The sequence below is a fragment of the Acipenser ruthenus genome, chromosome 4 (assembly GCF_902713425.1).
Source record: "Acipenser ruthenus chromosome 4, fAciRut3.2 maternal haplotype, whole genome shotgun sequence".
In the NCBI taxonomy this organism is placed as follows: Eukaryota; Metazoa; Chordata; class Actinopteri; order Acipenseriformes; family Acipenseridae; genus Acipenser; species Acipenser ruthenus.
Genome location: NC_081192.1, coordinates 61,306,152 through 61,329,802, shown reverse-complemented (window position 1 = coordinate 61,329,802; position 23,651 = coordinate 61,306,152). Strand labels below are relative to the sequence as shown.

The 23,651-nt window shown below is 37.2% G+C and overlaps 1 protein-coding gene across 1 annotated transcript; it reads right to left on the bottom strand.

Moving 5' to 3' along the window:
- Positions 1–4,551: 4,551 nt before the first annotated feature.
- On the bottom strand, positions 4,552–6,473 carry LOC117400019 (forkhead box protein Q1-like). The gene has a single exon (XM_033999475.3). The coding sequence runs from the start codon at positions 6,212–6,214 to the stop codon at positions 5,237–5,239; it is 978 nt and encodes a 325-aa protein (XP_033855366.1). The 5' UTR covers positions 6,215–6,473; the 3' UTR covers positions 4,552–5,236.
- Between the last annotated feature and the right edge of the window lie 17,178 nt (positions 6,474–23,651).

Genomic DNA, 23,651 nt, shown 5'->3' with positions numbered 1-23,651 from the left:
ATTATTATTATTATTATTATTATTATTATTAGTAGTAGTAGTAGTAGTAGTAGTAGTAGTCGTAGTAGTCGGAGGAGGAGGAGGAGAAGGAGGAGGAGGAGGAGCCTAGTAGTAGTACAACCATTACTTAGAGGCACTGTATGACCTGACTGCAGATTCTTAAACGTTCATTTTAACACAAATAATCTTTGAGAAAACAAATAGGCCTTCTAATATTTCTTATCTGGTTGTTGTTAACAAATAACCTACCCTCTCTTTTTGTTGCACGATAACTTGGCTCATATAAACATTTCGTGAGAGCCTACAATAATGTTTATAATCTATAGCTTTCTTTGAACGCATACCTCTCATTCCTTGTATGCAGGTTGATGCCCTTTCAAAAGCTCTGAATGCCATGCAAGCCTGTGCTGTTCTTGAATATAGGTCGTTCTGTAAACAATACAGCCTGTACACAAAAACGTCTCATTAAATATAAAAACAGATGGTATCATTATGATCGGTAATCTTTTGTTGTACCTGTTTGATGGTTGGATACTTTTGTAAACTATAAAGTTTAATATATTGCTAGTTTATTACACAAACAGTGGTCAGGGTAATGATTGACTGAACATGTTCTATTCTGAAAACGGCGGTAGGCCTAATAAAATTGTGAATGCTCGTGGCACATACAAATAGATTATTTAGAAATAAAATGCTGTCTGTACCACTTTAAGGCTCAATTTCACCTGTCCAAGAATTATAGCTGATGTCATATGATAGCCTAAAGCCTGCACATTGTTATGTTTTTTCTCAACATCCTTTATTTTAACCTCTTTGGTTTTATCTATTATAACTTTTGCTGTTCAATAAATACAAATCAGTGCTTAGAAATAAAACTAAATAAGGTTTTTTTTAGAACATCCTAAGGAAATGTGGTTCAATACACTCTTTAGGCCCAGCATTTAACTATTACAGTACAATTATTCTTTTAAAAACAACTTTAGCCAAAGATTTTTTCTGCAGGACAAAATATGTCCTTTACAAAAAAGCATAACATCTATAATTTACGAGTTATTTGTTCCTAATTTGTATCACATGATCTTGGTATATAACTCCACCGTACTGTTTTGTTGTTGTTCGATTTCTTTTTCTTTCTTTCTTTTTCTTTCTTCCTTTCTTTTTTTACATGTTGTAGACCATTTTTTTGCAAGAAAAAAACGTTTATACTTTAGTTGTATTCGTTTTGCCAGTGTTTACACAAGGAATGCCACGACATGTTGATAGTTTGTGTGGTTTCAGTTCAAATCATATCTATCATTGTTTTTAAAAAAAGAGCGTGTGAAGGGTGCGCCCAGAAAAGTAGTTCAACAAGCTAGTTTGGAAAGCAATAGATAATCAGACACCCTGGTATTTAAACATCAGAGGGAACCCTTGTTGTATCAGATATAGCGTGCTCTATCATCTCTATGGCAGTTTCATGGTGTTTGAAAAACCCATATGTTTCCTCACGCAAACGCGTGTTATCTGTCCATTACAAGTATCAAATTTATTTTTGTTCCGTCTATAAATTACTTTTTTTTCTGTTGAAACATTAAGTCTATATTCAGTCGTTGTAGTTTCTAATGGGAAAAGTATTCAAGTTCAGCGAGGTATAACTAATCAGGTGTGGTAACAGAACACCTGTGGGTTCTGGAACGGTCATTTCCAACTGTTTTGTATGTTTTTAGACTTTACCATATCAAACAAATTAGAATCACGTTAAGTGATATCTCAACTGTCGGGATATCTGATTTGAACAGCCTATACACCGCCGGGATAAGCCACAGCTGAATTTATAGTTTTTTTTTTTTTAGTGTTTTGTTTGTTTGTTTTTACAGCATTTTACAGTAACATGGAATTCATTGTATTGAATTAATAACTTTTTAGTAATAATCCCCGTGTAACACGCATACAACACTCAAGAGTTTAAAACATGCCAGAGTGTAATTTTAAAACACTCCCTTCATGCCCAAAACAGTATAGCTACGTATGCTCGAAACACTCCCCTTTACCTCCAAGATGTTCAAAAATGAATTAATGTATACGTACAGTTCAGTGCTAATACTTACACATGCCGTGTACGGTGTTTTGCTATTAACTTCTTAAATCAGTAAACAGCTAATAGGCCACGTTTACTTTAAATGCAGCATCTTAGTTTTATTCAGTTAATGTATAATGTTATTAGTATACTTTTTTCCTCTAAACTTGAGAGAAACGTCTGCGTCATAACACTGCTAACCTAAATGTAAAACGTCTAAACGGTGCTAAATATATTAATTTCATTCTGTATTTTACCAAAAAACTACAAATAATATTTAACTGGACTATACACAAGATGATGCAATTCTGTCTCAAGTTCTTCTTCTTAGATAGTGGTTGTGTGTATTAGTACTCGTAGTAGTGCTTGTGGCTTACTTCATATGTCCAAAACACAAAAAAAAAACAAAAAAAAAAAAAACAGAATAAACTGATGAGACGCATTGCCAAACTTTGCCACACATTTTCATTGCAACATGAATTCTTAGAAACACCAATAAAATAGGAGGGTACAAGTTTTCCCCAATTGTGGTAAATATCACATGTGTATATGTCTGGTCACTTTTTTAAGTTTGCTGGCCTCACTGCTGTCTTTAGATGTCTGTTTCTTTTTTCTTTAATGTGTAAATAGTTCTTGTTGCTCATTTCTAGTTTATTTCATTTTATTTGTTTGCTTTGTTCTGAAACTAATACAAATTAATACATGACAATGTTTGCTTTTTGGAAATGGAAATTACTTAGATGAATACATTGATCTGTTTATATGTTATTATTATGCTTTTTGTATAACAAAATATTTAAACTCTCCTTATTTTGATATATGTTTGTATATCTACAGTTTCTGTAAACATAATGATCACATTTTTGGTTTTCAATGTGCTAACAGTAATTGTTATCTGGCTTAATCAAGTTAGCTTTAGCTGGGAAAGGTTTCGGGAAAATACAAATGTAATACCATAACTGAATGAAAAACAAGTTTGATTCATCAATGGTCCATGGAAGCTAACAAGTTTGACAATTTCTATCTAATTCTGTATTGTAACTTGCAATTGGATGTTTAGAGTTTTAGAATGATTGAGCTTCTTTTTTGAATGAAAATAAAATGACTAAAAAGGTGTTAGCATTGGTTAGATAGATAGAAGTGTTAAAGGGACTAGGAGCTCTTAAAATAAACAAATCCCCTGGGCCGGATGAGATCCTCCCAATAGTACTCAAAGAAATGAAAGAAGTTATTTACAAACTGCTAACCAAGATCATGCAACAGTCTCTTGACAGGGGTTGTACCGACAGACTGGAAAATTGCAAATGTAATACCGATCCACAAAAAGGGAGACAAAACCAAACCAGGTAACTACAGACCAATAAGCCTGACTTCTATTATATGTAAACTTATGGAAAGTATAATAAGATCCAAAATGGAAAATTACCTACATGGTAACAATATCCTGGGAGACAGTCAGCATGGTTTTAGGAAAGGGAGATCGTGTCTAACTAACCTGCTTGATTTTTTTGAGGATGCAACATTGACAATGGATAATTGCAAAGCATACGACATGGTTTATTTAGATTTCCAGAAATCTTTTGACAAAGTCCTGCATAAAAGATTAATTCTCAAACTGAACGCAGTAGGGATTCAAGGAAATGCATGCACATGGATTAGGGAGTAGTTAACATGTAGAAAACAGAAAGTACTGATTAGAGGAGAAACCTCAAAATGGAGCGAGGTAACCAGTGGTGTACCACAGGGATCAGTATTAGGTCCTCTGCTATTCCTAATATACATTAATGATTTAGATTCTGGTATAGTAAGCAAACTTGTTAAATTTGCAGACGACACAAAAATAGGAGGAGTGATAAACACTGTTGCAGCAGCAAAGGTCATTCAAAATGATCTAGACAGCATTCAGAACTGGGCAGACACATGGCAAATGACATTTAATAGAGAAAAGTGTATTGCACGCAGGCAATAAAAATGTGCATGTGATATTGTATTTGGAGGTGGCAGCTTTGTTGCAATTTCGGTGTATTACTAAGGAACACAATACACATATACAAAAAGCAATATACATTATTTTGACTTATAGATTGTTGCGAAGGTGAGAATGTTTTGAAAGCAGTAGGGGTGTTTTGAAAATGACAGGAGAGTGTTTTGAACTTCCTAAAACCACAGATATGGTTACTGCAATCCTGGTTGACTTCATAATTGACTTTTTGTTTCTAAGTTCAATCAATTAATGTACATATGGAATTCATGAAGTCACAATGTTTAAAACCATTGGTATTAAAAACAATGTCCCTGCCAAAATTTCTAGTCAAGCTCTGCTAAATGACCGCCTCAGAAAGGTAATCGGTTTGTCTACTAACGTAATTGGTATCTTTCTTCAATGTGTATGAATGTTTGTATGATTTCTAACGCAAATCAAATATTGTCATTTTAAGTGAGCTTTGCTTGACAACACGGTATACGATTGACTCTGAACTAATAACCAAATAACTGCATTTCACACTATACTTGTTTAGTAAAAGATTTTATTAAAAAATAACATTAATGTATCATTTTAAGAAAATATACACAATAATCGCCTGGATTACATTGGCAGTGGTCACTTTCTGAAACAGTACAAATTGTGTACAACTCTATAGCTCGATTCGAGCTTAGTCACTATTAACATCAGCCTTTACTTAAACCACAAAACGCTGCAGCCCGTCATACAAAAAAAAAAAAAAAACATTGCTTGCAATAATACATACATAAATAATAATAGCATTAATAATAATAATAATAATAATAATAATAATAATAATAATAATAATAATAATAATAAAAAATAATCAGCGTTTTCTAAATTTTGGCACAATCATGCCATCGTTTGCAGCAGAAATTACCAAAATAATCTGTCAAACACATACAAAGGTCTGTGTTAAAAAAAACAAAACAAAACAAAACTATAACTTATTATAATATACCTGAACTTGTTTCATCCATAATTTGTAGTGACCAGAAAAACTGGTTGTCAAACAATAACAAAATACCAAAAACATGTTACGTTCTCAGTCTCAAGCGACTGATTGTCAAACCTCAAGTCAATGCAATGAGATGCATTTAGTTATCAAACACAGTACAGTATAGTCTTTAAGAAAGTGCTCAGGAAAAATGCTTCCTTTGTCTCCTCCATCCCTCTCATCCAAGCAAAGAGTCAATTTTGAATGAGTGGCAGCTGCTGGTTGACGCTCGCACAGCAGTTGGTATTCGGATGGCAGGGTAAACCTCGGAGTTGGGCATGCCGTCTGCTGCCAAATAATTAACAAGATGGTCTGCTCCAAGGACTGGGTCTGATAAGCCATACCTGTACGCCTGCAGCAAATGCGAGGCACGGGGGTTGATTGTAAACACCGGCTGAATGTGAGCTACAGCAGCAGGTGGATATGACACAAGATAAGGCATCAAGGGGCTGCTATTTGGCCACAAATCTCTGCCACTGCAAGGCTCTGGCTGGATGTCCTCTTTTCTCTTGAAGGGCCTGCTCAAGATGCTATCAATAGCAAAGGAGCTTGAAAACTTGGTCCCTGCTCTGTCATCTTTAACAACTGAGGCAGTGGCGATGGAACTGGGTAGCTCCTCATTGACAGGATGATCTATACCCTCCGGGTCTTTCGCAGTTTTTTTGTTGATTCGCTTCCTCCTGCGCCGGAATACCCCATCGGCAAAGGTGTACTCGCTGTTTGGGTTCAGCATCCAGTAGTTGTCCTTGCCCCATGGTCTGGAAGGGTCCCGAAGCACTTTCAGAAAGCAGTCGTTCAGAGACAGGTTGTGGCGTACCGAGTTCCTCCAGCCGGTATAACTTCCTCTAAAAAAGGGGAATTTCTTCATCAGGTAGTCGTTGATCTCAGCCAGAGTGAGACGTCCAGTTGTAGAGTCTCTAATTGCCATGGCGATCAGTGCGATGTAGGAATATGGTGGTTTGGGTCTCCTGGTGTAGGTCTTGCCCTTACCATCAGCGGCCGCGTTAACAGGTGCAGGGCTATTTGCTACGCAGTCCCCATCTGAACCTAGCTCTTCTTCGCCGGAAAGCGGAGAAGGGATACTGACCTCAGCATCGCTGCACACTTCCAAGGGCTTCTCCTCAGTACTGCTCCCGTAGAAAACTTCCAGTTTCATTTTTTTTCTCTTGTAACTTTATCAGTTTCTGAATACTGGTATGTCAGTTTCAGCAGTAAAATAAATAAATAAATAAATAAAAAATAGCAGATAATATTATCTTTGTGGGTATAGCAGTTGTCAACTTCGCCAATGAACAGACGGAAGCAGAGTTCGCTTTCAGTTAAAGTTTATATTACAGTTGATATTTTAAAGCACCCAAGTCATTGCTGTTAAGGGACCAAACCCCTTTCTGTCTCCTGAGACTTCGGCAGCTGGGTTCTTATCTCTCCCGAGAGCCAGCCCATTTACACACAGCGACAAGGGGCGGGGTTAAACTATTCAACTCGGATTATTATTAGCAAATCAAAAATATAAGCAATACAAACACACTTAAAAAATGCTAAATGCCAACTGCTAGTGACGATTCTGTAATTTGAAATCTTGTTTTGTATTTGTACTTGCAGCGATTCTTCCTCCCTCCCCATTCACCTGTAGCCTCTCTAACTCTGAAAAAAGGCTACCGGGTGACATTTCACTAAATACAACCAGGTGGCGTACGTTTACCAGGCGCTTAAAAAAAAAAAAAAAAAGAATAGAGCATTCTGCAATACCCAGTGATGTAAAGCAACAAACCAATTTTAATGTGGAGGTGGTCTGTATATTTTGCACTTCTGGATTTCTAGAAAGTTTGCTTGCTAAATTTTACCATTTTACCTTTAAACTTACAAAATCTAGTTTATTTTTTAACAGTCCTGCATCATACGCCTATGCAAAACACATAACTAATACATTCAGTTCATCTATTGCAATATGTTTTCAACATGATGTTGCTACATTATTCAAATGCATTTGTTTTTTAAAAAAACAATTAAGCATTGTGTTTTGTAGAAATGATTGTTAAAAAGTACATTACATGTGACTTCGTTACTGCACTGCAGACATACCTACATAACTAATAGTTTAACACATATTTTAAATGATTATTGGCAATACAATCTAATTGGATATACATGCTTTAGCTTAAATATCATTACCAATGCATTGATGAAATTATATAATATATCCTTATTCTAAGAGGTGACATTTTGCAACAGGTAACGTACGGATCTCTTTGTATCCATTTACATTTATCTATGTGTTTTAACACCAACATGTAAAACAATCAGTTATAGTGTTATAGTATATACATGATAGATAATAGAGAGGAATATAGAGGAATGGCCCCACTGCTGCAATGCTGTAATCTGGTATGTTTTATCGTGCACTTTCCAAATACATGCATTCGTTTTCTGCTGTTAACTAGCCAAGAATCAAAAAAGCAAACATGAAATGACGAATTAATAGCCAGTTTTTATATATAAAAGTAACGGTGGCTTAATCTGCCTTTAATGTTCACTTTCAAGGCTATCCAATGTTTGTGTATAGGAAATAAGGACATTTCCCACTCACACACAATAAGCTTAAGTAATATCAAAAGGCTATGGGCAAACACATCAGAGGCCTCTTGCAACTCTTGTTTTTTTCTTCTGTTTGATTTTCCCTTTTTATTTTAAGTACCTTTTTGAAACACAAAATAAAGGGTCAAGTACCAGATGTACAATCAGAAACAACGCACAGGTAAATTTCTACCTAAAATGAAAATGTTGCTTTTTAGGCACTGCATTGTATTATATTGTATTAACAATAGTAATTATACTACATATAAATAAAATAAAACAATATTTAAACTATTTATTATATATTAAGTCAAGTATTTAAAGGTATGCACATGAAATATTGACCCCAGTCTTTATTAACCTATACTAATGATGACGAATCTGCTAGTTTCCATTCTTCAATGGTTTTATGGCTCAACTGGCATTACTGTTTGTCAGATTATAGAAACTGAGCTTTGAGCTCCCTTGTCTACTTGTCAGTAACATAATCACAAACAAGGACGGAATTGTTTAGTCAGACTGAAGTTTACAAAGACTTCTTGTCTCTGATGAGGTGCAAGTTACAAGTACTGGTGCTGCAGAAATTCTAGTTGCCAAGTCTATGATAAAGTGTTTTGTAAGAAACAGAGATATGTCAACATAACATATCTTTTGGTGGGCTTGACAATTGTGTTTTAAATACATATTAAAGACCAAACTGTGTCATCCACACCAAATCCTCCATGTTTCAACCCCAGAGACAACACTCTCTTTACAGTTGATACATCATCCTGTAGCAGGGTGCAATTTCTTTACTTTCTTTCACTTGCTCAAGGGTTTTAGTGACTTTTTAGGAATGAGGAAGTTATGCGAAAACAATCCCGAGGTGACACTCCAACTGTAAAAATAGTTAGTCTTGGAACTGTGCCACGAGACAATGAAAGATCTGTATGTTTACAGGTGAAAATTAAGGCAAGTAGGGCCATTGTAAAGTCAGGATTAACTACGTGTCAGATCGTTTTACATAACTGATACACCAGCATACAAAAGTAAAACTATGGGGCAAGGCTATGCGACAACACATTACAAAAAAATAAAACACATTGGCATAAACTAAGGATCTTGTGGGGTGGATTTTTAAGCTCTTTTCTATTTTTTATTAGGAATTTTGGAGGATCCTTTAAAAGTAGTCTCAGTGTAAATACCCTGCTATGGTTGTATATTACCATGCAAATATAAAATGAAACTTTGACTTAAATATGTTCATATTTACATACATAGATACAATCAGATGGACAGATGTCTTCATATACTACTACAGTAGATTCTGATACTCGCAATAGGTTGTTGAAGGTTGCATAACCAAGTTTTATCTTAATATTAAATGAATAAACACTTGGGAATTTCCATAGTAAATAAAAATAGGCAAAGACTAAATTCAATAAATAAATAAATAAATAAATAAATAAAAACACTGCGGCAAACAAAGTTATGTGGAAGCAGATATGAAAACTAACAGATAAACTGGAAGGGCAGATTGTCAGAGAAAGTCATGTCAGGTCATATACCTGATCAGTGAGTCATATTGTAGGAGCAGCCACCTACATGCAAATGATAAGCACAAGACTGATTATTCAGACACTTGCTCACAGTTATTTTTTAATCTCACAAGTTTTTTTTTTTCTCCAGAACAGCTCAGCTGAGGTTGCACATCTTTTGTTTTGTGGACTTCTGTTTCTCTCTAAGGTATAGGCCCAAGAGAATAGGTGTCCTCATGGATAGAATACAAGATAACATTCACAGCATCTGTTGTTCACTGTGAGCACTTTTGACAACCAAACTATACAATTCAGTACTTCATTATTTCAACCATAACGTCAAACACATCGTACATTCTGTGGTAAAACCAAAAATATGGGCTACTTGGCCTAATTTATCGGAAACTCTTGTTGTTGACACACTATCAGGTCAGTGTAACACCCAGAGTATGGAAAAAACATATAGGTTGAAAACTGATAGTATGCGCGTCTCTAAAAGAATAAGGAGCACACAACACAAATATAGTAATGTATCATGTTTGTTAATTTGCTTATCTTACTTTCACCCCGACAGAAATACATTAACGGTCAGGAAGTTCTGTGAGTTATGAGCAGTCCCATTATTTAATGTTAATCATTACGTTTCTTTTAACTGCACCTCTGTGTAGCCTGCAGGGTATGTTGACTTTGGATGAATTTGAAATATTCCGCTTTCAGTGTTGGTTGAAGTCACGTGTTAGCTAAGAAACCCTGTGTGATCTGTTGGTGTCAACATCCTTGTGATTCAAACACAGTAATAACTATCAACTAACTGACCACATTAAGCTGTTGAACATCAGTATCAATGATCATGTTAACTTTTATGATTTTGGAAAAAATATGTACATGAGGACTTCCAAAGTAGTTATTACATGGTACTTTTTAAAGCACTAACACTGGATCCTAATCTTTTGAAAAAACAATGTCATATTTTAAACATTAAATCACTGAACAACTTAACTAAACTGTTACAACAGGCCCTATTCTCATTAATCCATGATTTATCTTATTAAAGTGGTATATAGCTGTCAAAAAAATACATAAATCTTGTAGGTCTGGTGTTCAGTTGAAAGAAAACAAATGTTATAGTTTGTACTGTTATTTTTTATACAGTGCATATATATATATATATATATATATATATATATATATATATATATATATATATATATATAGTAACACAGCAGGGAAGGGGTGAATATCCTCCCTGCATAAAACACGTGTGTATGCATGGTTTAGTTAATTGTTTAATTAATTTTATTGTTAATGAGCCCCTGCACCTGGAAGTAATTGTAAATTAGAACCAGGTACAGGGTATTTAAGAGATGCAGTCAGTCTACACTGGACTGCTGAGTAGAAGGAGACAGAAGGTGTGCTCTGTTTCCGAGCTGTCAATGTAAAAAGAAGTACTGTGTGTATTCTTAAAAACTGTGTGTTTTTGTTTTATGCCAGGTAAACGGCTTAGCAGTCCTGCGAGCTAGTCAGGGACCTGCATAAATGTGTATTTAGAGCTCCGGGCTTTAAACTCCATTTCTGTGTCCTGGGTCTCCGTATTATAGGGGCAAACGACCGTGAGTGTGGCCGGTCTACATAATATATATATATATATATATATATATATATATATATATATATATATATATATATATATATACAGTTGTAGTCAAAAGTTTACATACCTTAATGGAAATTTATAATTTCTAGAAATTTCTTTAAAAAACATTTTTTAGAAACAATCTTTTGTAGAAAAAAGTTTTGCTTCTGTGGACTAGGAAAAAACCTAATTCTAGAAAAGTGTAGAACATGCTGGATTGTAGGTGAACATTCATAGAGAGTATAAAAGGGTTATGCATAGGATGATTGATGTCATTACCAATAAGTCAATATGGGAAAAAGAAAGAGCTGGAGAAGGATACAAGAAGATTTCCAAGCATTTGAGTATCCCAATTTCAACTATTGTTTCTATTATCAGAAGTACAAGACTCATTGTACTGTCACAAAGCTCCCTCGGTCTGGAAGAAAGAAGGTTCTTTCACCAAGAACAAGTAGAAGAATTGTAGGGAAGGTTAATAACAGTCCGAGATTGACTGCCAAAGATATTCAAAGTGAATTGGCTGCAAGTGGGACTGGGGTTTCCATTTCAACCATAGGTCGAGTATTGCATGGCGAAGGTCTCAATGGTCGTAGGCCAAGGAAGAAGCCACTCTTAGGAAAATATCACAAGGACAATCACTTAAAATTTACAAAACGGCATTTGAATGATGGATATGAGTTCTGGTCAAAGGTTTTGTGGAGTGATGAAACAAAGATCGAGCTATTTGGTCATGCTTATGTCTGGAAAAAGTCTGGTGAGGCATACAAAGAAAAGAACACCATACCTACTGTCAAGCATGGAGGTGGTAATATCCTTCCATGGGGCTGTTTTTTCTCTAATGGCACAGGAAATTTAGTTCCATTACATGGTAAAATGGATTCCATGGGACTCCTGACATTATAGCCTGGACGTTGCCAGTTCAAGTCCAGGCTATTCCACTGCCCACCGTAGATGGGAGCTCCCAGGGGGTGGCGCACAATTGGCCGAGCGACCCCTGTAGTCTGGCCGGGCGCCTGTGGGCTTGCCTGTAGGCTGCCCAGAGCTGCGTTGTCCTCCGATGCTGTAGCTCTGAGGTGGTTGCATGGTGGGTCTGCAGTGTGAAAAGAAGTGGTCGGCTGATGGCACACGCCCTCCCGAGTCAGCGCGGAGGTGGTAGCGGAGAGCTGAGCCTAAAAATAATTGGCTACTCTAAATTGGGAGAAAATGATAAAAAACAATTGCTGACTAATAAATAAAAAATAAAAAATAAAATGATTCCATAGCATACCAAAATATATTGGCCAATCATCTGAAACCTTCGGCTACAAAAGTTGGTTTAAAGCGCAACTGGACGTTCCAACACAACAACAATCCAAAGCATGCATCAAAATCTACTTCAGCATGGTTAACCCTTTGCGGTCCATTTATTCAACGCGTCTCAGGCGCGTCAGGTCCAATTTATTTTCACACGCACAGTTTATTTTAGGCGTGCTGTTTAAAAGTAGTTTTTTTCACAGTAAAACAGGTTTAAAAGGCACTGCATTATTATTTGTTTATTTAGCAGACGCCTCTATCCATTATTTGTTTTTGAGAAATTTCTAGAAATTATGCATTTCCATTGGGGTAAGTAAACTTTTGACTACAACTGCATATATATATATATGTATATATATATATATATATATATATATATATATATATATATATATATATATGCAGCATGCTTATATGCAGCATGAAGTAGGGGTTGCTAGTAACCCTGCATATTTTTTTAATGGCAAACCAACTGTGTTGTCACAGACGTGTTACTATAACCAAACAGTAGTTGCTAGTTTTTTTAAATGGCTGACGGAGCCAAAAAGGCAAATTGAACTTCACTACCCAGAAATACGTGTGACGTCAAAGTGAACGCTGGGAACAAAAACTGAATATAGGCTGACGTCATGGGTATGGAGAGGGAGGCATAACACACCGTATGTGTGGGAAGAGAAGGGAAGCTATGCAAGCTGGAATAATTGAAAGGCAAAGAGTGCTGTGTTGATCCTAGAAACTATCAAAGGTAATCAAAAACTAAAGCTACTTTCTTTTCTGTTGAAAATAAAAGAAAGTGTTCACCACAGTGTGAAACCCTCGTACTCTTTTGAGGTGTATTGGAAGTAAGCTAGGAATTACTGTGCGTTATAAAGAGGCGTTGCCGAAAGAATCTATGTAACCACATTTATTTGAACGTGTGAGTTATTTGTCTAAGGATGCTTATTGTGTGTTTTGTTACCGTGTAAACGGCTTAGTCGTCCCGTGTGGTAGTGTTTCAGCTCATGTTTAGTTAGCTCTCCTATGGAGTTAGGTGTTTGTTTTGGTTTATTTTTGTTTTACTAGCTTGGGTCATAAAATAATCTCAAAAGGAATTCATTTTATTATTTGTGTTTATTTTATTATTTTCTTTTGAAATGTGGTTTGTAATAAAAGTATTAAAACCTGTTGCACTTGACCCCTGGTGTCCTGACCAATCATACACCTCGTACCTCAACTGGTGGGAGCGGTGGGATCGGAACTGTGGTCCTTCAAACCACAGTACCCTAAACCAGAACAGCAAGACCACGTTGAGTGTTGGCAGGCACCATGGAGGAAATGTTCAAGGGCCTGATGCAAGACCTGGCGATGCAACAGAAGACAAACAGGATCACACAGGTGTGCCTGGCGAACATCTCCATTGTACAACAGGAAATCAACTGAACACAACAGGAAACCAACCAAGCTCTTCTACTGCAGCTGGCCCAGTTAAATGAACGGCCCAACAGAACAGCATCAGTCCAGTCAACACATGTAATGAACAAGTTGACACCAATGGACGACATCAAAGCCTGCTTACTAGCCTTTGAGAGGACAGTCACAAGAGAGGTGTGGCCAAAAGAAGAGTGGGTGGGAGTCCTCGCACGCTTCCTGAGCGGCAATGCTCAGAAAGCATACTTTGACCTTGCTCCAACACACACCAATGACTACGAGCACTTCAAAGCAGAGACTCTGGCACGATCTGGTGTGACCCCTGCATGGAGAGCCCAGAAGTATCCCCCCATGCTCGCAATTTTTCAATTTAATCCACCTGGCTAAGAGGTGGTTAAACCCAGAGGTCAACTCTAGCTACTGGATCATCAAGCTCATGGTGATGGACTGGTTGCTTCGAGCCATACCAAGCTCTCACTACAAATTGGTGGGGCAAGGAGACCCCAAAAATGTAGATGAGTTCATCTCGTTAGTAGAAAGCTACATTGCTGCTGAGGAGTTATCACAACAACCCCAGGTACTAACTCCAATGTTTCTTTTGCTGACAGCACCTACCGGGAACCAACGCAGCCTCGCCAAGATGGGTAAGCTACAGTTACCAATGGGAGGTGAAGAGCGGTCCAATGTCGTGAAGGGACACTTAAATATTGTACCAAGGGTACCAAGCAAAGAAGGGGGTTATGATTATTCACAGTCTAGATGTTTTCGGTGCAATCTCTGGGGTCATATTGCAAAAATCTGTCCACAGAAGGAGGATCCCATGCAGTGTAACTTAGGACACATAAATGGAGTTTTAAAGCGCTGAGCTCTAAATACACATTTATGCAGCATTTCTGTGGCAGTCTTGTATTTCCAGGGGTAGCTGGAGGAAGTTTCTCTACACCACTGAGATAGTGGTTAATAGAAAGATGATAAATGCTTTAATTGACACATGTAATATGGCTACAGGGATCACTTGCATACATGGAGATGTTAAATATTATCCCACAACCATAGTAGAAATAGTTTTTTAAAGAGCAGGTGTACACAGTTAGAGTGGGTGTAATACCCAGGTTACCCCACAAGGTGATATTGGGGAGAGATTTCCCAGGTTTAAAGTATCTAGTACAAATGGTGTAGCTTTGGAAGGCGTAGTAGTTAACCCCCACAAACACTTTATCATTAAAAATGATCTTCTGTATCGTCGAGTAGCAATATTAAACAAAGCCCCTGCAGAACAGCTGTTGGTGCCCCCATGCTTCCAAAAGATTGTGTTGAACTTAGCACACAACCATCTCTTTGGCACTCATTTAGGAACCGAGACTACATAGCAGCGTATTACAGAGATTCTATTGGTTGGGGATTAACAAAGCAGTGGAGAGATTTTGTAAATCATGCCCTGAGTGTCAACGTGCTAGCCCTTGACCGCATTTTAGGGCCCCTCTCCAGTCCATGCCCATCATAGACATTCCGTTTGAACGTATTGCCATGGACTTAGTGGGGACCCCTAAAATAGGTCGGCAAGTGGACACGAATATGTATTGGTAATCTTGGATTATACTACCCGATACCCCAAGGCTATTCCATTAAGGAATATAGCTTCCAAAACGATAGTTAAGAACTGGTCCAATTGTACTGCATGAGTGGGAATTCCCAAAGAGATCCTGACGGATCAAGGGACCCCCTTTGTTAATAGAGTAATGAAGGAGCTGTGTGCATTGTTGCGCATCCAGCCCATCCGAACTTTGGTCTATCACCCTCAGATAGATGGGCTGGTCGAACGTTTTAATAAGATGCTAAAGTCCATGCTGAGGAAGGTGATTTCCAAGGATGGTAAAGACTGGGATTGCAGTTGCCCTAATTAATGTTCGCTGTGAGTGAAGTTCCCCAGTCGTCCACGGGGTTCTCACCATTCTAGCTTTTATATGGGAGGCAACAGCGGGGAATTTTAGATACTGCCCAAGAAACCTGGGAGGAACAGACCCCTAGTGATAGGAATGTGAAAGACCATGTAATAAAATGCAAGAATGCATACATAAGGTAACCCCTATTGTGCAAACCCATTTAAGAGAAGCACTGGGAAGACAGGCCCATTATTACAATAAAACTGCTAAAATCTGAGAATTTCAACCCAGAGATAGAGTAATGGTGTTAGTCCCTACCCCCGAGAGCAAGCTTTTCACCCATTGGCAAGGGCCCTATAAAGTTATCAAAGCCGCCAGGCCAGTTAATTACAAAATTCACCAGCTGGGTAAGTGAAAGCCTGAACAGATCTATCACATCAACCTGCTTAAGCCATGGTAGACCGGGAATTGCTGGTGGGAGTGGTAACTGAGGAAAATCCAGGAAAGTAAATCTCAGACCTGACCTGTCCAAGGAACAGGTACAGGAAGTGGACGAGTTGGTAAACAGGGGCCAAGATCTGTTCTCTGACCTACCAGGGCGCACAAGTGTGACAGAGTATGATATTGTTACACCGCGGGAGTTAAAGTCAGGGTGCGTCCCTATCATCTCCCTGAAGCAAAGAGGATAGATGTAATTAAAGAAGAAGAAAGCAAGTTAAGACTTGACATCATCGAAGAGTCCAATAACCCATGAAATAGCCCTATTGTGATGGTCACCAAGCCCAATGGCTTGTGGCGATTCTGCAACGACTGTAGACAACTGAACAACGTGTCCAAGTTCGACGCTTATCCAATGCCCCGGGTAGATGAATTGACTGAGCGACTGGATAAGCTCATTATTTAACAAACACTTGACCTTACTAAAGGGTCCTGGCAAATATTGTTGTCCCTTACTGCCAGAGAGAAAACTGCCTTCTCTACAAGGTAATGCCTTTTGGCCTTCACGGGGCTCCGGCCTCCTTCCAACGCCTTATGAATAGGGTATTAAAACCCCACATGGAGTACGCGTCTGCATATATAGACGACATTGTAGTCTTCTCGGAAACATGGGAAGATCACCTACACAAAATGGAGGCAGTGTTAAAAAGTCTTAAAAACGCAGGTCTCACTGCAAACCCAGAAAAATGTTTCATAGGTCTCAAAGAAGTACTTAGCGTACACGGTAGGGGCGGAATCATTAAACTACAGGTAACTAAGATAGATGCCATAAAGAACTGGCCCACTCCACAAACAAAATACATATATATATATATATATATATATATATATATATATATATATATATATATATATATATATATATATGTGTGTGTGTGCAAGGTATAAACCACAATGAAATATATGTACGTCTGGGTGGTGATTATGCCCAGGCGTGCATATAATTAATGGTAGCCGCTTATAAAATGACTATGTCAAAGTTAGTTGTTATTTGAAAGAAGAATAATTAAAAAGCTTTTTAAATTAAAAAAAAAAGAAGAAACATGTGGTGTTTACACATTTGCAGTGTTATATTGTCCCATAGAACATAACCTTTAATTGTATTTAAGTATATAAGAATTCACTTGTTAAATATAAACTGTACATTTCTATTTATTGTGCATTGAAATTGGCATCTCAAAAGTAGTGGGCAGAGCACAAGCTGATGATGTGGATGGTCTGGGCGGAGTTTCAAATGAAACTGAGGAAGGAAGTGTAGCAGCTATGACAGAGGCTGAAGCCGGATTTTGAGGCGAGTTCAGGATAGAATTTATCTTGACTTGTTTCTGATTAGCAACGCTGGAGTCCAGCTTAGCAAACTGCTTTCAGATCTTTGTTTGGTTACAAACATTATTTCCCTTGATGCAGCCCGGCTTTTGAAAGTAGGTACACCACTGTACTTCTCAAGCAGTGGTTTGTATATGGTTGTGAGAGACTGGCTTTGTTGCTTAGTTTAGGCATTCTTTAGGTATTCCCATCGGTTAATAGGAGTACCAGTAGGGCCTAGTGTTGAGGATTTGCTGAGGAGCTCTGAGTAGGTGCAGGTAAAAGGCTGTTGCATCCAGAGATACAGTACCTGACATACAGTAAGGACTGAGACAGGAGTCTAACCAGCAAGCCTCCACAAAAAAAAAAAAAGAAAACATTTGGTCAATTGTTTGGGGCGCTATTTGCTTACTAAGTTAAGATGGTGATTTTAGTGATGTCTATTTAATGAAAAATAGGTAATTTTTTTACTGGCCAGGCAAGAACTATTTAGAACAGTTACAGTATACAGCCAGAGATAGACAAGTGATTAATAATGTCACAAAAGTACTGAGAATGCAAGCATTATTGCTATTACGAACCAAGGTTTTTTTTTTTTTTTTAATGGTGCGGGTATTCATCTGAAATTTGCTAACGGAAAACAGAGATCAATGTAATTCAACATTATTTTTGTTCCTGGAAGATTTAAGTGCAGATTTGAGAACAGAGTGAAAGTGAATCAGATTAAAGATGCGCTAATTGCAGTGTTCACATGTCCACTCTGGTGTCCAGCTCCACATGTTGCATGTAGCCATACAGAAGTATAACACTCCCACTCCCACTCCACCCACAGGGGTCATTCTACACTACTGATACCCAACCAACATGTCTGATTTTGTATTTATACTGTCCTCCTAGTAAACTGGATACAGTTCAACCTAGCATGGTGTCCGTCTCATTCTCTGCAAGTACACCGCAAGACACCACACTAATGTATGTTTTAAATCAATTTTCTTATCTGTTATGAGCAATAACAATTTCATCACCGGTCCCCTTTTTTCTGTTGAAGATCATTTGGTTCTATGTTATATTGTTTACTTTAGTTTAGATTATTCAGATATTTCAAGGACAACACATCAGTAGTAAAAGTGGCCACAACATCACTTCATGTGCTGTAGCTCAGTTTCATTTCACAGACTGTCTTCAATCAGGCCATACCACACAGGAAGATATTCAAAAGGAACTTCACACATTTGTATAAAATATCTCCAACCTAAGGGTTGCTTATGCACTCCTTTTAAATGCTGTTTTGTTTAGTCAATGAGATCACAGAAATTCAATTTCAATATATTTAATGAGCTTTCTTAACAAGGGCATGTTATTGTTTGTTTAGATTTAAGCACTTTCAGAGCCATTTAAGTAGATCTTCAATAAATAGTTTAATTTGATGTAAAGCTGTGTATAACTAAAAAGAAATAAGGTGTAATATTCAAAATGCAGTGTTCAATTCAACATATCTGGGTCTGGGTTCTTGGAGAGTTTGACTATATTCTTGCACAATTTAGCATTGCTCTGCTTTATCAGACACCAGACATTGTTATCTTACCCGTATATGTACAGTATATATGCATAAACTAAGGCAGTTTTACCTGCAGTCCTCACTCTAAACAGCTATCATCCTGCTATTACCTGCTGTTTTAGTTCAGGGAAGCAAAACAAAAATGTAAACAAGAGGCACAAGGATATCTGTTTTTGGTCTTTTTTAATAACAACAAATGCCAATGAAGCTTTTTTTTTTTTTTAATGTAGATTGTGAGTTAAGAACCTGTATAAAAAAACAAAACAAAAAAAAATCCTGTACAGCACTACACATTTACCGTTATCACAAACCTTTATTTATTTTAAAACAATCATTTTCTTCAGTCTATTAACTGACTAGCCATACAGTTCATACACACGACAGAATACAGAGACATTACCTACTGTGTCTGGCTTAATAGTTACATCAGTTACAGTGTAGTTCATTTAAGCATTTTTACCACGTTCTTAGTTATGTGCTGTTCTGGGATGATAACCAAGATATGGGAATACACACATTAGACATACATTTTATTATATTGTTATGCATGTGCTGTTTTCCTGTATCCTTAGTGCTCAGTAATATAAAAATGAATTGTTATAAAATTATACAAATGCCACTTTATATTATAATGAAGATATTTTTGGTACTACTGGATTTTATGAATGATTCAAGTTATAGACAAAACACATGTGCATGACTTTATACATTTGATTTACTAGTTTTAGTTGTTTATCTGTATTTTTTATATATACATTGGCACTCATTTTGTATGCTCGTACATGTACTGTAAAGTATATAACACATCATATTTGTTTTTGATTCTTAAAAGATCACAAAAGTAATGTATTTTATACAGTTCATCAAAATTCATTGCTGTTCATGAGTCTCTGTTTTGAACATCAGTTGACTACAAATGTACATAACCCCATTAGACAATGACTAAGGAGTAAATTATACCTGGCACTTTGCTTCACATGTAGGGTCTTGTGAGAGGTCTACTGAATCATCAGTTATATTATTTGTTGTTGTGCAGAGTTAGAGGTATGTATGCAAACTGTTATCCAGTGTAATGTTGCAAGTCTTGCACAGTCACGGGAAGCTTCTGTTCAGACTTGCCGTGTTGTGGTAACTCGGTTTCATTGGGTTTTCAATGACAGCAATGGGGTAGTGTTTTTACAGTAATGTTATTATTGGTGTAGGCTATTCATAGCTCATGATTTAGTTATAAATGAATCTAGGAATTTTGAAATGTTCAACAGCACTGTTTATGTCATTATTTATTTGGAAATGTGGATGTATGTAATGTTTGCAAATGTATACATGGCAAAAAAAAAAAAAATCCTTTAATGCTTGTACTGTTCGTCATCTTGCAGAATTGACTAAAGTATACTAATAATAATAATAATAATAATAATAATAATAATAATAATAATAATAATAATAATAATATTTTATTCTCAACACTTAGTTGAATATAAATATACAAGGTGAATTAAATGCTATATATGAAAGAAAAACTAAACATTTACAGAACATGTTTGAATTGGACTGGCACATGGTTATTATTTATTTCTTAGCAGACTCCCTTATCCAAGGCGACTTACAATTGTTACAAGATATCACATTATTTTTACATACACTTACCCATTTATACAGTTGGGTTTTTACTGAAGCAATCTAGGTAAAGTACCTTGCTCAAGGTACAGCAGCAGTGTCCCCCACCTGGGACTGAACTCACGCCCAGAGCCCTAACCACTACTCCACACTGCTGCCATTCATGTCTGAAGCATTGCTAGATCATTACTCACAATGACAGTTAGGGGTCCCCAGCTGAGGGTGAAGGCAATGTCAATTATCTACAGGTAATGATCACTGAGGGGGGCACTAATGCTATTCTAAATTGTACTGAACACTTTTAAAAATAAAAATGTTCTATTTTTGTCTTGATCATTTAGACTACGTGAAATGTATGTTGCTGTTTTAAAGTGAGTTTCTAAGTCTTGTTAGTGTTAGAGGACATGAACTTGTGGGATAATGACCGCTCTACTCTGAACATTATTGGCTGAGAGGTATATAATATGTATTTAATTCCAGTTGATCCTAATTGTATCCCGTATTTCAGCAATGTTGCTAGATTTCAATGTTCACTACTGACTTCAGGTGGCTCCAAAAGAAGAAATCCAAAGGTTATCCCTTAAACATGGTTGACTAAGTAGGTGTGCTGTTTATGAATCACATTGAGCACACATAAATGGAGGTGGATTATTGGAGGTAATTCAAAGTGAAGACAAACATGCAATAACTAAATACATAATGAAATTGTTAAATACACAATAAACTGCATATAGAAATATAGGAGGTGGGGGAGTGACCCACAGCACATACTGTTAACTCAGTTGCAAAATGCTTTGCAACATTCTGCTTATAGTGCTGTGGAGATCATCATTCTTGCTGATTCCTGACAAATGGTTTTAACTCCAGACACTCATTTGTGCACTTTCTTATCTGTCTGGCTGTTGTTTAGTTTCCTGATCTTAGTTTGTATTTGCTACCAGTTTTCCAAGCTGCCACAGCTGCCCTTGTCTGTAATGTCTTAAAATTAGATGGCCGAACATACAGTACACCAGTGCAATTGTATAGTATGCCTGGCCTTTTATTTCTCTCACACACATAGATCTAATGATGTCTATTATGATCTGTTTTAGAGGACAGAATGTGACACACTAGCCTTTGGTGTTTTTCAGTACCATTTTTTTCCCCTTACGTACTGCTACGTTTAAACCAGGTCGGTCCACACCTATTCGAGTTGTTGACGAGTCATAAACATTTTTGGCTGCCATTCTGCCAATCAGAATAGTGTCAGGCAGCTTCAGTCACATGCACCAGTCTACAAATTAAATCAGGGGTCGGCAACCTATGGCCTGAGTGCCGCATCCGGCCTACAAAGAGGTTTCATCCAGCACGTAAAGAAAAGAGATTTATTTCAAGCATAGCTGAGCCACTTGTGACAGCTCTCATCACTGTGATATTTTTGTGAAGGAGCCACCCTCTGCCATGTCACTGTCGCAGCCATCGAAGAAAAGAAAAGTTGATAGCAAGTGTTGAGTGTTCAATGATCAGTGGACCAATGATGACTTTTTTGTGCAATGCAAAGACAAGGCAATATGCCTTATTTGCAAAGAGTGTTTCAGTGTTCAAAGAATACAATATCGGGTATCATTTCAACACATCATAAACACAAGTATGACTGCCTGGAAGGGCAATTTAGGAGTGACAAAATATGTGATTTGATATTTTTCTTGCAGACAAGGGGAAGCAGAAAGTGGAACTCTCTGATCCTGCGTGGATTTGGGATTTAGCAGACGTAACAGAACTTCTGAATGATCTGAGCGTGAGACTTCAGGGGAAGGGAAAACTAGTGCCTGAAATGTTCACTGACATGAAAGCATTTGAGACAAAACTGAAGATTTTGATCAAACATGGCAGTGAAGGAAACACTAGTTGCAAATGTGTTTCGAGTAATGAGGGAATCGATATGGACTTTCCACAAAGCAGTTGAGGCCTTAAAACAATTGCTGAGGGAATTCGTCTTTTGCAAAACTTGTTCGCAGTTGACATTGAGGAGGCACCTGAAATTGATCAAATGGAGCAAGCAGATCTGCAAGCAAATGATACACTAAGACTTACAAAGTGACCTGATGACCTTTCATTCAACAGACTTTCTCAAGAATGAAAATAATCAAGTCTAAGTTCTGGTCTAGACTGACTGATCACACTTGCATCAACCTTTAAGGGTAGCTGTGAATAACAAGAATGCCAATGTCAACACTCTTGCGAGCAAGATGCAACCGCAGTGCTCGCATTGATTTGTAGTGAACATCAGAAGGCTTAGTGAACATATGTCTTTCACCCTCTCTGTACTTAAACTGAACAATATTTGTAAGTTCAACTGCTACATTTGTCAGATGTTGTATTTGTAATAAAGAAAGAAGTACACAATTATATTTCATGCCTTTCTTCTTTTCAAAACCTCATACAACCCCCTCCTCCAGGCAGGTCAGCACCACAATAAATTATACACTCCGGCCCACCATAGAACCGAGCCGTGTTAATTCGGCCTGCTATTGGTGAAAGGTTGCCGACTACTGGCTTAAACACATACAGAGATAGCAACGGTATGTAGTCTGACAACTGGGATGCTTTCATACCCGCTTTCTATGAGGACCAACTTTTTCATACTATGCATTTATCATGCTATGCCATGTTTTTGTTTTACAGAGCTTTACAATACTGTTATCTGATTTACCATGCTTGACTACACTTTACCATGCTTTCATTGTACTTTACTACATTATTTAATATTTTTTCTGTTGTATACTGCTGTAATCTTTTGTAAGACAGAGCAAAGAGAAGTTGTTAGGCTGCCATACTCAGATGTTAGTTGTGCCAGGGTGAAATGTGGTTGTAAAGACAGTCTTTAATTAAATAGCAGCATTGTCTAATGCACCATAGCTAGCAAAACATCTGAGTGCCCATTAGTTATCAGGGCTTTTGACTGAATGCACACAGTGTTACTGACACCACCAGGAGTCAGCAATGCCTTCTTGATACAGATTCAGATTTTTATAAAGATACTGGTTTGACAGGTCTCGAGACTCCTTTAAATGTGCTACTTGGTATAAAAGTAACCAGGAATCAAAAATGTACTTGTAACAAATATGACTTGTTTAGTAATATGTTCCTGTTATGGTCAGTTATCTGATTCCCATCAATTTCTTCTGTTTCAATAGTAATTCCGTAACAAAACTGTTATCCCAAGTATTGGTTAATGCACAAACATCAAAACTGGTTCTGTATGACGGCTACAGGAGCTTTTTTTGGGGGGGGGAGGGGAGGGGGGTGGAGGGGAGGGAATAATTTTC